The following is a 14,599-nucleotide window of genomic DNA, read 5'->3' on the forward strand; positions in this document are numbered from 1 at the left end:
CCGTAGCGCGCGCGGCCGCGCCGCCAGCCGCCAAGATGGCGTCGGCGCTGGAGCAGTTCGTTAACAGCGTCCGGCAGCTCTCGGCCCAAGGTGACCGCCGGGTGCGAACCGCGGGTGGGGCCGAGCGGGGAGCGGCGGCCGGTGCGGCCCGCTGGGCCCCGTGTGTACGTGGGGAGCGGGTCGGGGCCCGGGTCTCTCGTGGCTTTATCTCGGGCGGTGGTTGGGCCCTGCGGTGCGGAGCTCTGACTCTCCGAGCGTGCCGGGAGCTCTCCTTGTGGCTCCGGTGAGGCCTTCGTTTCCCCGTCGGGGGTCCCGGGAGGGCTTCGACCCCGCGAGGAGCGGCTGGGATGGAGCGTGAGCCTTGGGAAGGGGGTGGGAAATGGGGGGGCTTCAGGGAAGTGGGGCTTGAATGCGTTTTGGAAGTGCTGGCTCCTGGGGGTGAAAGCTCTGCCTTCCCGGTTTGGGGCTCTGAGGGGCTGTCATTGCTGTTGGGATGTTTGATGTACCTCGGGGGAAAAGGGGAGAAGCCTGAGGCTGCCTCGTGGTTGTCATTACACAGCACTCAGGAGGTGTTTTAATACTTCTATGTAAACTGTCTGTTTTATTGCCAAGCTTCTCATTACCCCACATATGGGTGTCTTGTACTTCTTGAACTTTCTGTGGGGATGCTCCCTAAGAACTTCTTCAGTGTCAGGGTGGCAGAGCACTGGAACAGGCTGACCAGGGGTGGTGGAGTCTCCTCTGGAGATATTCAGACCCCAACTGGACACCTTCCTGTACAACCTGCCTTAGAGAACCTGCCTTAAGAGGGATTGAACTTGGGAGTCCCCACAGGACCCTCCCAAATCCTACTGTTCCGTGGATGTTTGCACTCTGTAAGCGATCAGAAATTCATGCTTTCCTCTGCAGCCCTCAGGCTTTATCTCTGGCAGTTACTTTTGGGTGGGGTGTAGATTCTGTCATGCTTTGGTTTTAATTTACTAAATTTGTAGCATTTTTACTGAGGATAGCAGATGCTGGAGACAGTTTGTACCTATGCAAGATGCAGGTACTTAGCAGACTACAGAAGATTTTTTGTGTGGTTTAGTTTAGCTGGCAAGTTCTTATATAGTTTTGAAGGTGAACGCTATTCTAGGGGAAAGCTGGCTGCCTTCATGGAAGTTCTGCCATTGGGGGCTGCCCAGATAGGTGCTGTCTGTGAGGAGTGAGTGCAGGCACCACAGACTGCAGTGGGAGAATCAGGTGTACTTGTGGTCCTGGGCTGTCAGTGCTAAACTGCACAGGGGATGACATAAATGGACATGTAGTGAGGCCTTGTGTGGGTGTTCCACTTGCATGCTGTTAATATGTAGCATATTTGGGGTTTTTGGGATTTTTTTTTTTTCTTCTTTGTGGTTTTGGTTCTTGTTTGTTTGTTTTTATGGGGGGAGGATGCTGGATGAAGGCTGTAGAATGGGAGGATTTGTCTTGGGGGAGGGCATCAGAACTGACCTTTTGCAGTGCTTGAATATCATTGCCGAATGAGATTTTACAGGCCCTGTTTCTCTCCATGCTTGTCTTGGGAGTTTTAAATCTGGATGGACAGAGATGTTATGAGGATGGGTGTCTGGGGTTCCTGGTCTGTGGTCCCACCTATGGACCTTTTGATCCTGTTTTTACTTCAGTGTTAGCATTTCATTGGTAAGGCTCCCCGGTTTCATCTTTGTTTTCAAAGGAAAAGGCCAAGAAATTTGAGAATGGTGTAAATCTCTATGAATGGGGGCACTATTCTTCAGGTCATGAAGACTTCTGTAAAGGGTGAAAGGACTTCTGCTTTTTTTTCCTATAATCAACAAGGATTGAACACTGAAACAATCCTCTGCTTCAGAAAGATGTGGTTTTAATTCCTGTAGTTTTGAAGGAGGAAAAAAAAAAGAAGGGTTTTGAAAGCAGTTTGTTATAATAAAGAGGGAAGTCACTGCTTTATTTGTGAGGGCTTACCATACCTGCCTAATTCAAAGTAGTCACATTTCATGCTGTGTTTATAGTTCACAATGAATAGAACAATGCTGTAGTAATAATTATATGAAGTAAAGTTAAGAACAGATTTTAAAAATCCTATTATTGGAGGTGTTCAGTTGCAGGGTTTTTGAAATTAATAATGAGCAGCCCAGAGAAGTGAATAAGGCACTTGAGGAATGCTAAGGAGCGTTGGTATGGAGGTGGTTTCGTTATTATTTCAGAAAGGGGAGGATGCTGTTCTTGGTGGATATGTTTTTGCTTTTAACGACTAGAAGGCACAGGTGGAGGTAAATTCTGTTCATGTGAGAGGGAATTTGGCATTGCAAAAACTTGCTGGAGTCTGGGAGACTTGGCTCAAGCAGAGCTGGTTGTTGCCATGGGATCCTGAAGCCCTCTGTAGTGAGGTGGATTGATGCTGCTGCTCGTGCTCCCTTTGCTGTCCCAGCAGTCAGAAGTTTACCTGTCACTTATTTGTGAGAACTGATGCCTCACATAGTGCAGAGCAGGAAATTGGCTGGGTGATGCTACGTTTTCCTGACTTCCTAAATTATTTTTTTAATAGAGAACCAAGCTGTAATGAAGCGTGGGAATGCGTGTGTGATTTCTAAGTGGGGTCTGACAAGGATGCTTTTTGTTTCAGGGCAAATGACCCAGCTTTGTGAGCTGATCAATAAAAGCGGAGAACTGCTAGCGAAAAACCTCTCCCATCTGGATACAGTGCTTGGTGCCCTGGATGTGCAGGAACACTCGTTAGGAGTTCTTGCTGTCTTGTAAGTGTGGCTTTCTTTTAATTAAGCATTCTAGCATCAGAATTTCAAGCTACATGCTGGATTGCCAGCCAGACACAAGTATCTTCAGTCTGTTGTAGAGTAGTGCTTAGTTTCCTTTGGTGACCTTTTATTAGAAGAAATGTTAAAGCAAATTCCTGCTTTCAGCAGAAAAAAAATCTGGAGCCTTAAACTGTCGTTACTGCCAAATGGAGGTTTGTTTTCCTTAAGGCTGTATCTGGTTGTTTATGTCTGTATGAGTGTTTTTACCTATCAGTTCAGCAAAAACTTTTAATTGGCAGAACACGAGTGAGCCAAACTGTAAGCATGAAGCCATGTGCAGAGTTCTCATTGCACTCAGTGTAATCATAACAGAAGCAGTGTGCAGCTGCAGCCTGTAGGGTACTGAGGAGCCTGCAGGGATGGAGAGAAGCTGAAAATGAAGGAGCTCTTAGCAAGACAGACAAGTCTGATCATTTAATAGTTGAAAAATCTGTGACGCATTCAAGCAGGTCTCTGGAGAAGTTCCGTGGTTTAGTATAAAAATTTCACTGCTAGCAATTTATTGTGATTATAATTGTAGCAGATAAAGTGATCTTTGTTGGCCATAGTTAGTTCCAAACTAGTTTTTTACCAGAGTCATAGTAGGACTCTGCACTGAAAGTGTACTTCCAAGTGCTGTGCAGTTCCTGGGGAAATCATATGCCATCTGTCATGACCACTTTGGCACTTCTTGCAAGAAGCTGCCTGTATCTGTAGAGACTAATGAACATAAAACTTTTTGTTTTCTTTAATTAATCTCTTACTGTTGTGTGTTAAACTTTTTTTGGGGTCTTGTTTTAGGTTTGTGAAGTTTTCTATGCCCAGCATCCCCGACTTCGAAACGTTATTCTCACAGGTGCAGCTCTTCATCAGTACTTGTAATGGGGAACACATCAGATATGCAACAGACACTTGTAAGTTAATTCAGCACTTTACAGAAAAACTTTGTGTGTATTGATATAGTTTGGTATTGTTGATTTGATTTTTTTACTGAATTATTTTGTTTTTCTCTGTTTAGTTGCTGGCCTGTGCCACCAGTTAACAAATGCCCTTGTGGAGAGAAAACAGGTGAGCAAGTATCAGCTAATACAAATAAGGAACCTACAAAGCCAGGCTCTTGAGAGGGACGTTACTTGCTTCATAAAGATTTACTGCTAATTTCATGGGAAGTATTTTTGTGTGGCTCCTTATGTATGTTAAGTCTACTGAGCAGTAATGAACCTAAAAGATTTTAAAACCTCCTTAAGGAAAATAGGCATTAAAATTTGGGGGAGGGAATTAGCTAAAACCTTGCTCTCACACACAAACCAGGAAGTCAGGTGTGCCAGGTGTGTTATGGTGTGTGTGAGCAGGGGAGAGCTGCCCAAACTGACAGAGCCAATGAGTCAGAGAGATTCCAGTGTTACTCTCACCAGTCTAATGCAGCGTGCTTAATGAAATGCCTTAAAATGTAGGGGACGTTTGTTTTTAGGGATAAGATACTGAAAATGCCCTGAAAAAGTAAGTTAAATCTAGCTTGAAATAAAAATCAAATCAGGACTGAGTGAAGCAGGAGCCTTTCCTGTATTTACTAGGAATTTAGATGTAGTCATGGAGTCAAGAGCAGGTTTACTCAGTACAACTTACTGTTTTCCTGGTGAACTTGTCTTTGTGAAGCAGAATGGGTGACTTTGTTTAGTTTATCAGGGAGTTTGTATACTGTAGGCTCATCTTATTTTCTGAGTGACTGCAATATCCTACAAAAAGGGAACCACGAGTTAATTATTACTTAACGGAACCTGTCAATTAGTGTTATTTTTCATTTGTAAGTGTCAACATAAGATCCAATGTGCTGCCATCTATGAGAAATTATCTGAAAGAGATGTAATTTCTGACAGCCCCTGCGAGGAATTAGCATTCTCAGACAAGCCATAGACAAGATGCAGATGAACACAAACCAGCTGACCTCAATACATGCAGATCTCTGCCAGGTAAGGTCTTGATTCTGAGAGTGAAAGCTGGTAGATTCCCTACAGCTGTTTGAGAAACGCACATCCACGTATTGCAGCGTAAAGAAAGCTTTGAATTGTGGCCTTGGGGTTTTTGATTTTGTTTTTTAATTCTTTTCCAGTAGTCAGCAATATGGCATACTGAAATAAAACTCCCTTCTCTTCCTGCTAAATGTTCAGCACATGTCCCCAGGTCTTTGATTTTGTTCATGACTTCTGAAAGCCCTTCTCTCTGGGCTGGAAGTCGTGCACAGCTTCTCTTAGACAGTGTGAGTGTTCTGGCCAAATACTGTTTGCTTGGGTTTGACAAAAGGCATGCTTGTCTCCATGTCTTTGGCCTGGATTTGCACTTCTGTCTCATTCTTGGCTCCTGGGACTTAGAGTTGGATGAGAATGTTTAGTGCAGTATTGAGTGCTGCCAGCACAGTAGTCTGGAAGGCCTGGAGTTTCAGGCTGCTTTATTGGCTGGTCTGATTTCTTTAGGATTCAAATGATTTCTAAAAGTTCACAATCTGTGCTTTTCCAAACACCACAATACAATGTATGATGTGTGTTATGCCTCTGCTGTGGCGTACACTGTTTTTGAACTCTCAGAGGAGTGAGGTTATATTAAATACTACTAAATGCATTGTATTTCAATGTCATCTTCGTGGGTATTTAAAATAGCTAATTTATAAACACTTGATTTGTTTTCTTGTAGCTCTGTTTGTTAGCAAAATGCTTTAAACCTGCCCTCCCATATCTAGATGTGGACATGATGGATATTTGTAAAGAAAATGGGGCATACGATGCAAAGCACTTTTTATGTTATTACTACTATGGTGGGATGATATACACTGGGCTAAAGAACTTTGAAAGAGCACTCTACTTCTATGAACAGGTAACTTTAATTAAAACTCATCAGTCTGAATTGTGGTGAATTGAAAAGCAAAAGTGGGATGTGTGACACCAACTGAGATAGTGAGTCAGCTTCAAATTCAAACAGAAAGCTGTGCACCCAGTGTCAAGTACAAGCAGTCTGATTATTTTTGTTCTTAACCTTTAGGATGCAGTTCTGTTAACAGGTCTGTGCTTCTGTTCATTGTTCACACTGGGTTTGCTTTTGTATGCTGTGCATTATAACTGTGCATAAAAACTGCTTGGGGTTCATTTTTGTTTATCAGCTGTATCATGAGGAGCCCAGACTAAATGATACTCTTGGTGCACAGAGTGAAGTAACAAACTGAATTTAGAAGTGTTATCTTCTTGGAAAGTCCCAGCCAAGCAACTAATGCACCATAAAGCTATGCAACTCAAAGGTTGATGTTAAATTTATCTCACTATAAATATTTTCAAGTGCTCACTCATTACTGCTCACACAGAAACAGGCTGGTGCTCAGAACTGTGCATTTTCAAAGAGCACTGTGGCTTTGCTTCTGACCTTTGCCAATTTTTTGATGGAAGTTACACTTCATGCCTATTATAATAATGACTGCTCTACTTTCTTCTATGAAAGAAGAGGGAATGACAGAATTGAGGAAACTCAGCGAAGAAAAGCTGTCAAATGTGCAAAATAAACCGGTGCAGCGCTTTTCTGTAAGCAAGGGTGAGCTGTTGAGTAGCAGCATTGGGGTGAACTAAAATCCCTTCTTGCTGTTCTGCAAGCCTCTTTCATCATGGTTAAATAAGAGATTGCATAATAGAAAGATTTCATAGGGATATTATGAGGATGTGTGTAAATTCAGCTTTCACAGGGGCTGTGTAATCATTGCTTGCAACAGGCACCACTGGTGATTTACAGTACAACTTCAGATACGTATCAAACAAAGAGGCTTTGATCTTAACAGGGTTTTTTAAGTTAGGCATTACTGTAATATGTGATGTTTTGAGTAGTTCATACAGAACTTTTTTAGGATGTTTTCAGATATTTACCTTTGATGGAAGTTAAGCTGTAATGCTCAAAAGTGAATCTAACACGTCACTGCATCCTTTGTGCGTACAGTTTTAAACTGAGATGTTGATAGTGTAGCTATTGCAAGTTACCAATGAAATATTAAACTTGATTCATGTCTTTTTCTCTCGCTTAGGCAATAACTACTCCAGCCATGGCAGTTAGTCATATTATGTTGGAATCTTATAAAAAGTATATTCTAGTTTCTTTGATACTACTTGGCAAAGTTCAACAGCTACCAAAATATACTTCCCAGATAGTTGGTAGGTTCATTAAGGTAAGTCTTGCAAAAGCAGCTAAATCACAGAACAGGGCGTGGATAATAAAAATCGTATTGCAGGCATTTTCCTACCCTCATTTGGTGATACTGTTCAGTGTTGCACATTCTTGTTTTTCGAGTCTACTGTGGCTAAAGATCATAAATGATGTTGTTTGTATGGGAAATAAGGATCTTCATCTTTTTTTGTTTAAAAAAAAAAGTCTTTTGAGTTGAATAGGACTTTGTAATTAGCAGTGTTCTCCTCACTGGTGTTGCACATCCCTTGATAACCTTTACTTCAGAACTCAAAGTTGACAAGTTTCACTTGGCATTCAGTATGAATATATGATGCATATATGATTGTGTTGTCCATGCTGTGATTCACAGGGATCAGGGCTGACAGTGTCTTAGGTATTAGAACAGATATTATGAATAAACTGTGAATGCAGTGCTGCTGAGCTTAGGCTCAGCTTTTGTCATCTGATAGTCAACCAAAGGCTCTTTTCCTGCTTTTTTTTTTTTGTATGCTGGTCCTTGAACAGAGCTGATTAGATCTTACACTGCTTTAATACAGTTGACTGGACAAGGATCTGTTGTTGCCCTGGACCTGCATGGGCATCACCTAGATTTTAAGAGGCACTTGAGCTACTTTAATTTCTTTTTGCCTGCATGGCTTATGTTGAAGTAGTGACTTGAATTCGTGAGGCTGGTTGAGCACCATGTTCTTTAAGAAGAGTTCTCATTTTTCTGATTGCAGCCCCTCAGCAATGCTTACCATGAATTAGCACAAGTTTATTCTACCAATAAACCCTCGGAGCTTCGAAATCTGGTGAACAAACACAGTGAAACATTCACAAGGGATAACAATATGGGGCTGGTTAAGCAATGCTTGTCATCTCTCTACAAAAAGAATATTCAGAGGCTAACCAAGGTAAGATGGGTAAGATGTGCAGGTTGAAATTTATTCACATAAGTGCAAAATGATAACATAGTCATGTCGCAGGGAAACAAACAGATTCGTGTGTGTGAAGTACCATTCTGAGACTTTCAGATGCTTTAGGTAGAAAACCAATTCAGTTAGTTACTTGAACATTAGTGCAAAGGTGGTTCAGTCAGTGTCTATCAGAGGGGTTTGTGCACAGCCATGGACGGTGGTATCCAGCTATATGTCTGCTTACCTGCTTGCTTTTTGCACAGAAGCTTCCAGACCTTACTGTCTGTGGCAATACTCTGATCTAATTCAATGGTTTTGCTGCAAGGAATGAGAGAGCTTAGCCCATGATCATTTAGTACGTAATCAGAAAGGTCATGAACACTAATAACCCAAAACTCCATCTTTGTTCAAAAGTAGGAAACCTGAACTTCATTGGTTACTTCATTAGATGAGAGTGAGTGAATAGCATGGATTTTGGAAGTGTCAGTTAAAAGAAATGCAGAAGCAATGTAGTGATCTGGTCCTTGGCTGAAGAGATGATTAATCCTTAAAAGGGATCAGGGGAAGCTCTCTCTTTCTTAAGCTCAAACAGTATTTGCTGCAATAGAAGTAACTTTGGAAGTAGTGCAATGTATGCAATTCTTGATGGAAATTCAAGGGGTGGACAGCTGCCTTATTTAGGTTTGAATGTGGGTAAGAGGTTGGACATGATCACAACTCCTGAGGGACAGAAAGAGATTGCAGAAATGAAGTAACCACTCCGTGAGTTTGGCCTGCATTCATGCACAGTATAACGAACTAGAATCTTTGGAGTAAGAGCTGACTGTGCTGTCACAGTGCTTTTGTAAGTAACAGCTGTGCGTTCTGCTTGTTTCATCCCATCCAACTTCAAAAATAAGACTGTTGGGCCATGAAGGATTGGCAGGGGAAGTTCTTAGTGTGTAATTTCAGTGGCTTGGCGTTTTCTTAATTACAGACGTTCTTAACGTTGTCATTACAAGACATGGCAAGTCGAGTTCAGCTGTCGGGGCCCCAGGAAGCAGAAAAGTACGTCCTCCACATGGTAAGACTTGCAACTTGACTAAATAGTCCTGACTTCAATACTGATCCAGTGTAAGACTGTCTCATTTGGCAGTGTGTGTTTGACTGGCAGAAGAATGGTTCTGTTTCACGTTGAATGAAATCCCACGAGGAGTTGTAGCTACCTGAAATTCTGTTGTTGGTGATGCTTTATTTTAAACTTTCATTTCAGATAGAAGATGGTGAAATCTTTGCAAGTATTAATCAGAAGGATGGGATGGTCTGTTTCCACGATAATCCTGAGAAGTATAACAATCCAGCTATGCTTCATAACATTGATCAGGAGGTAAATCTGCAAGAGTTTTAATACTTCTGGCATGCCTACTGAATAACTAGTGTTATTTTTAATAACTAGCTCCTACTGAATAGTCTGAAATCAGATGCTGGGAGAAGACAGCGTAGGTAACTTACACGTAGGGATGGAGAGCTATGAATTGTTACTATTTCTCATTTAAAAGTTTTAGATTGATAGTAATTAGCTATGACTTTCCTGCTTTATCTTCTGTCAGCTTGAGACATCTCAATAGACAGACTGCTTAATGTTGATGTGAAGTTCTTGAAACTGGCTGGATTAGAAGGACTGTTCAAGGGTTGGTTTGGTTGACAGTGATATGCCTGGAGTTTGAGGTCACTGACCTCACGGGGCTTTAAAACGGATTGTTGGGAAGATATTAATTAAAATAAGGGAATAAAAAGTGATGTGAGGCTTTCATCTAGGAGATGAAGGCAAAGAGCATTTTGACATGGAATTTTTGTGATGGCAGAGGTTGCTAGTTCTCCATAGCACAGCCACAAAGTATCAGAAGATCTTTTACAAGCTGGACAAAAGTCAGCTTAGTATGTTTTGTTGTTGTTGTTTCTTTGTTTTTTTAAGATGCTGAAATGTATAGAGCTTGATGAACGACTGAAAGCCATGGATCAAGAGATCACTGTGAACCCTCAGTTTGTGCAGAAGGTAATTGACTTAACCTTTTGTCAGAATATTTAAGAAATTGAGTGTAGTGAGTACATTGTACTGAATGTTTGCATTCCTAGTGCTAGTAATAATACATCAGTGCAACGTGCAGAAACATCATGCTTTAAAACAAAAAGGAAGTGCATGTTACTTCATATCCACTTAATTTCCATACCTGTTCACTTCAAAGGGAAGTCTGTCTCAAAGGTAATTCCTCAGACCTGTTTTTGAAGAAATAACTCTTTATCTTTCAGAGTATGGGCTCTCAAGAAGATGACTCAGGGACCAAACCATCCAGTTATTCCTGAAATTAGTATTGCTCACTGCTCCGCTTTCAAGTAAAAGCTTAAGAGAATCACGCCTGGAATGGGGCATTGAGGAGTTCCATGAAGAGAGCAGAGAGAACTGAGCTTTGCTTTTCACCTGGACATTGAGAAAATAAAAGAACACCCTCTCAGTACTGTATAATTTCAGAAATATTCTCCGCAAAGAAAAAGGAAATCTCAAAAGAAACTTAAAAGTCTGTTGTGGATTTATTTATCTTCAGATTAACATCGTCAGTGCATTAAATAATCTACCTTTTGTTTTAAAGGTTTTGAATGTTGCTGTGTTTCTGTAGCAGTCCTTTTTCCTCCTCTGCAGGAAAAAAAAAGAAGTGTTATTCAGGGAAGAATGCAAACTCGCATTGGTTCATTTACAAGATAATTACTGGTTCCTTTTGTATTTAAATTTGGCTCGAAGTGCAGATATATGTATGGTGGGAGGGAGAGGGGTGGAGCTTAAGTAAAATTCTCTACATCATAATTTGCATATACTTAGTGTAGTTGGCTGCTGTCTCAACTGATGAAATAAGAACCAGGTTCTTCTCGAAAGGTATTGACAAGTCCTTGGTAGGTGACTGTTGAAAAGCAGAAGTTGCTTTAGGGAAATCATACATGAGAGCTGTTTTGATTTTAAACTTCTGGTACAAAATACTTCCTCATAATGTTTGCTCTTGGATCAAATTTACTAGGCCTAAACAAGGATAATTGGAAGACCTGGGTGCTCTGGAAGATGCTGGATATGAAGTTGTTCACGCTGAAAGAAGTTTAAATTTTTGTTCCTATACAATCAGCATGAAGGTATTCAACACGCTGCTGTTTTTCTGTGGTGGAAATCAGTTCTAAGTGAAGGCCATGCTATCGATCCTTTCTTTGTCTCTAAATATGATTCTTCTTGATGGAACTCTATACAACTCATAAAAAAACAATTTTATTTGGAACCGATTTGCTGGAATGACATCCAGTTTTAATTCAGTATTTCACACAAAAAGATTTTTGTTTGATTCTTTAAGGGTTTCACTTCTTAAATCAATGGGACTTTTATTTTTCTGTAGCTCTCACGTATCTGAAGATTCTGACTGTTCAAACACCTTTGAGATACTTCACATCAGTGCAAATCTCATGCTATCAGGCATACATACACCTGTCATCAAGGCAGAACGTGTGAAGCTCAGCCTCTACTGCTTCCTGCTTAAACATCTGAGTAGGAGCTGCTTGCTGCTGCTAACCTACCGACTTTTGTCAGGTGTCACAGTGGGAGCAAAGCATTTCTGGCTCTTGCCGTGTTAAACTTGTCTGTATTGAGGTCACCCGTGGTTGAAAGTAACCCATTTGTGCTTCCAGTGCAGATGCAGCTCTGTTGGGGTTTTCACTTAAAACTGGTCTCTTAATTCTAGCAGAGCCTCTGTGGCAGTGGTTTGCTTTCTAGAAGATGACTGTGTTGTTCTCTAGATTGCAAACGAAGTTTTTAAAAGCATAAAGTAGCAATTTAGTAGTGAACACAGCATAAGTCAATAGTGTTAGTTGTTCACCATTGAGAATCTGTGCTTCCTATCAGTGACTTGCATACTTAAAGGCAAATTTTACACCTAAACTCACCTTACTGGTCTTGTAGTTAAATATATTGATGATTTTTAATGGTTTTTTTTTTTTCCCCTAGTTAATCCTGCAGTGATTTCAGCGCTGAAAATGCTTATGCAACTTTTTGCTCTGGTACTGTAGAAGTGTTAAAGGCCGATGAGCTCTGCTGTGGGCTCAGGCACAAAGCTGGGTTATGGGAATGTTTACAGTTGTGTGCAGTAGAGTACTGCAAATGACTAATCCCAAACTGCCATGTAAACAAAAATGGTGATGGCTCACATTTCATTGCCAAAGGCTCACCTGCCAGGAGAAGAATGCATGCAGAATGCTTTCATGAAGCCTGAGGAGAACCAGAAATGTTCTCTCTGCAGTGGCTGAGCTTTCGTATTGCTGGTTCCTATTAGTAAGCATGGACATTCTGAGAGCTGGTGAATGGCTTTATATCTGTGGAATTACAAGCAATTTAGTAGAGGCACCTGGTAAATAGCAGCAGCTGTTTCCTGGGGTTTTTTTCATAACATAGATAAAATAAATCGATACTGCACATCAAAAGGAATGGTAGACAGATCTATGTAGTATTTTCAAATGATATATTACCCTATTTTTCTTAATCTGTTTTTTAAGGAGGCACATGCTTAGTTGCTGTTGGAAAATTTGAAGTCAGGTCCCATCTGTAAGGAAGTATTCACCAGAAGTGCTTTGGGAAAGGGCTTTTAAGTAATGGTTTGATTTAAATGCATAAGGTCTAGCATCTGCATGTCTTGAGATACTGTTGAAATTAAGCCAGATTTTTTAATGAAGAAGCTCCTTCAAGTCTTGGAACGAATTGCATGGGCTGTGGTGAGCTTTGAGAACACTTGAGCTTTCCGGTTTTAATTTGTATTTACTGCAAGGAAGGACCCTTGATCAAATGTAAGAACACTGTGTGCTATGCTTCTCTGAACTGCAGACTCAGAAGCCTGTGGCTAGTTCTTCCCATTGTGCATGGCTGGAAGATGTGCTCACAAAATCCTGAGTGCATGCTTTGATATCTAACTCGCAGTTTCATGCATCGTTATTTGCAAAGAGAGAAAGTGCAGCTCTAAAGGGAGCCCTAGACTTGCAACTACAGTTCTTAGCCACCGGAGGGGGGTCCAGTTCAGTCATGCTTAGCTGGTAATAAAATTACGTGGAAGTTTTTGTTTGTTTGTTTTTAAAGAAAAAAGGCTAGAATCTGCATACAAGCACCCCTTCTGTTTTTGTTTCACAGGGGAGCCCTAGTTACTGACCTTTGCTAACACACCTGTAGTGCTGCCATCGCACCACATGCTTCTGCATAACTCAGGTTGCCTCCTTCCAGGCAACTTCCCACCTCTACTAGACAGTGCAACTGCAACCCATTGTGTGTGTTGTCATAGGTGATCTGTGTAACTTAGGAAATGTTTTCTGCATGGCCACACCAGCTGAGGAGGTTAGTCCTGACAAGTTGTTTAAATGTACTATTGGAAAATAAAGATAACAAATGAGTCATTCTTAGTTTGTCTTAAATGGTTGGCCTGAAAGAATGAGATAGTAGAGCTTTTGTATTTGCGTTTTTTCTCTAGGTTTTTTTGGGGGGGGTCTTTTGTTCTTGTTGGTTCTCAGGACATGATTGTGGCTGGCGGCAGGAGGCTGCTAGGTGTCCGTGCCCCGCGCTGCTCTGTGCTCAGGAACTGCTCTGGTGGCTTCTCAGAGCTCTCCACGAGTAGAACAAGCAGTTTCATTTTTGTGCCCACAGTCTGTCTTCTTGGAAAGTGCTGCTACGGGCCCTTGGCCAGCACTGGCTCTGGGATCAGATGGACTTTGGATCAGACATTTGCAGGCTTTTATGTTCAGAGCTGATCTTCGTGTTGCGATCTGACCAGCTGAGTATAGTTTTCTTCAGCAGAAGGTCAAGTTTTAGTCCACACGTGGCTGCTGGTACCCAGAGCTGTGCTGTATTGTTAGCAGCGCTGGCTGCTGCTTCTCAGGGTTCAATTGCCCTGCAGTATTACCAGATGTGCTCTGCAGAATGACTTTGTTGTAATGCAAGGGCCTTTAGGACTGGAATCTTAGAGATCATCCCCAGTGTAAAAAGGTTGGTGGAGAAATCCAGCAGTTGCTCATTTTGAGACTGGAAAGCACCAAAGGTTCCAGGTCGAGGGGCTGTTTTGTCCTTTTCCAGACCTTGAGCCCTTGGGGCATCGCTGGAGCTGCTCAACAGAGGACCAACATCGTAGCACAGTGTTACTTTTAAGAGAGGTGAGGTGTCTGCTCCCTTTGTCGGATCGGAGCTACCCGTGCGCTTCCAGCTGCCGCTAAAAGCAGATGCACGTTACTTCCCTCCCCCCCCCCGCTTCCCAAGTTTAGCGCCCTCAGAAGGCGGCGCCCCTCAGCGCCGGGCTGAGCGCACTGCGCAGGCGCACGATCCCCTTCCTGCTCGCCCCTTCCTGTGGCTGGCGGTCACGTGGCCGCGACGCGGACCGCACCACTTGGTGGGGAATTGGCAGGGGGGAGAGCAACCCCGCTCTGCCCTCAGCGTCCGGCTGGGAGCGCAGGCGGCGGCCAAGGACCGGGCCCTGGATGTCGAATGTTCGAGTCTGCTGTGCTCGACCCGGCGGTAGTTTGGGGCATAGCGTGGGAGGGAAGGAGGGTCGGCAGGCACTTCTCTTGTCCCTCCCCCCTGCGCTCCGAGCAGTGGCTGCGCCCAGCCCCGTGACAGGGCGGTGCGGGCCGCGGTCATCC

The 14,599-nt window shown here is 42.5% G+C and overlaps 1 protein-coding gene across 1 annotated transcript; it reads left to right on the forward strand.

The window, feature by feature from the left end:
- Positions 1-10,547, forward strand: COPS3 (COP9 signalosome subunit 3). Its single transcript, XM_042828045.1, has 12 exons — positions 1-90; positions 2,642-2,771; positions 3,612-3,724; positions 3,829-3,878; positions 4,688-4,780; positions 5,499-5,678; positions 6,865-7,005; positions 7,745-7,918; positions 8,898-8,984; positions 9,174-9,287; positions 9,876-9,956; positions 10,211-10,547. The coding sequence occupies exons 1-12, from the start codon at positions 36-38 to the stop codon at positions 10,262-10,264; spliced, it is 1,272 nt and encodes a 423-aa protein (XP_042683979.1). The 5' UTR covers positions 1-35; the 3' UTR covers positions 10,265-10,547.
- The last annotated feature ends 4,052 nt before the right edge of the window (positions 10,548-14,599 follow it).

The sequence above is a fragment of the Centrocercus urophasianus genome, unplaced genomic scaffold, assembly GCF_019232065.1.
Source record: "Centrocercus urophasianus isolate 14NV4802_14NV808 unplaced genomic scaffold, USGS_Curo_1.0 seq_29, whole genome shotgun sequence".
Taxonomy (NCBI): domain Eukaryota; kingdom Metazoa; phylum Chordata; class Aves; order Galliformes; family Phasianidae; genus Centrocercus; species Centrocercus urophasianus.

What these genes read in the sequence shown, in the direction of transcription:
- COPS3 (XM_042828045.1), top strand. Translation starts at nt 36, where the DNA reads ATGGCGTCGGCGCTGGAGCAGTTCGTTAACAGCGTCCGGCAGCTCTCG. An exon ending in CACTCTACTTCTATGAACAG is followed by an intron (nt 5,679 to 6,864) that starts GTAACTTTAATT and finishes TCTCTCGCTTAG; the next exon opens with GCAATAACTACTCCAGCCAT. An exon ending in AAAAGTACGTCCTCCACATG is followed by an intron (nt 8,985 to 9,173) that starts GTAAGACTTGCA and finishes CTTTCATTTCAG; the next exon opens with ATAGAAGATGGTGAAATCTT.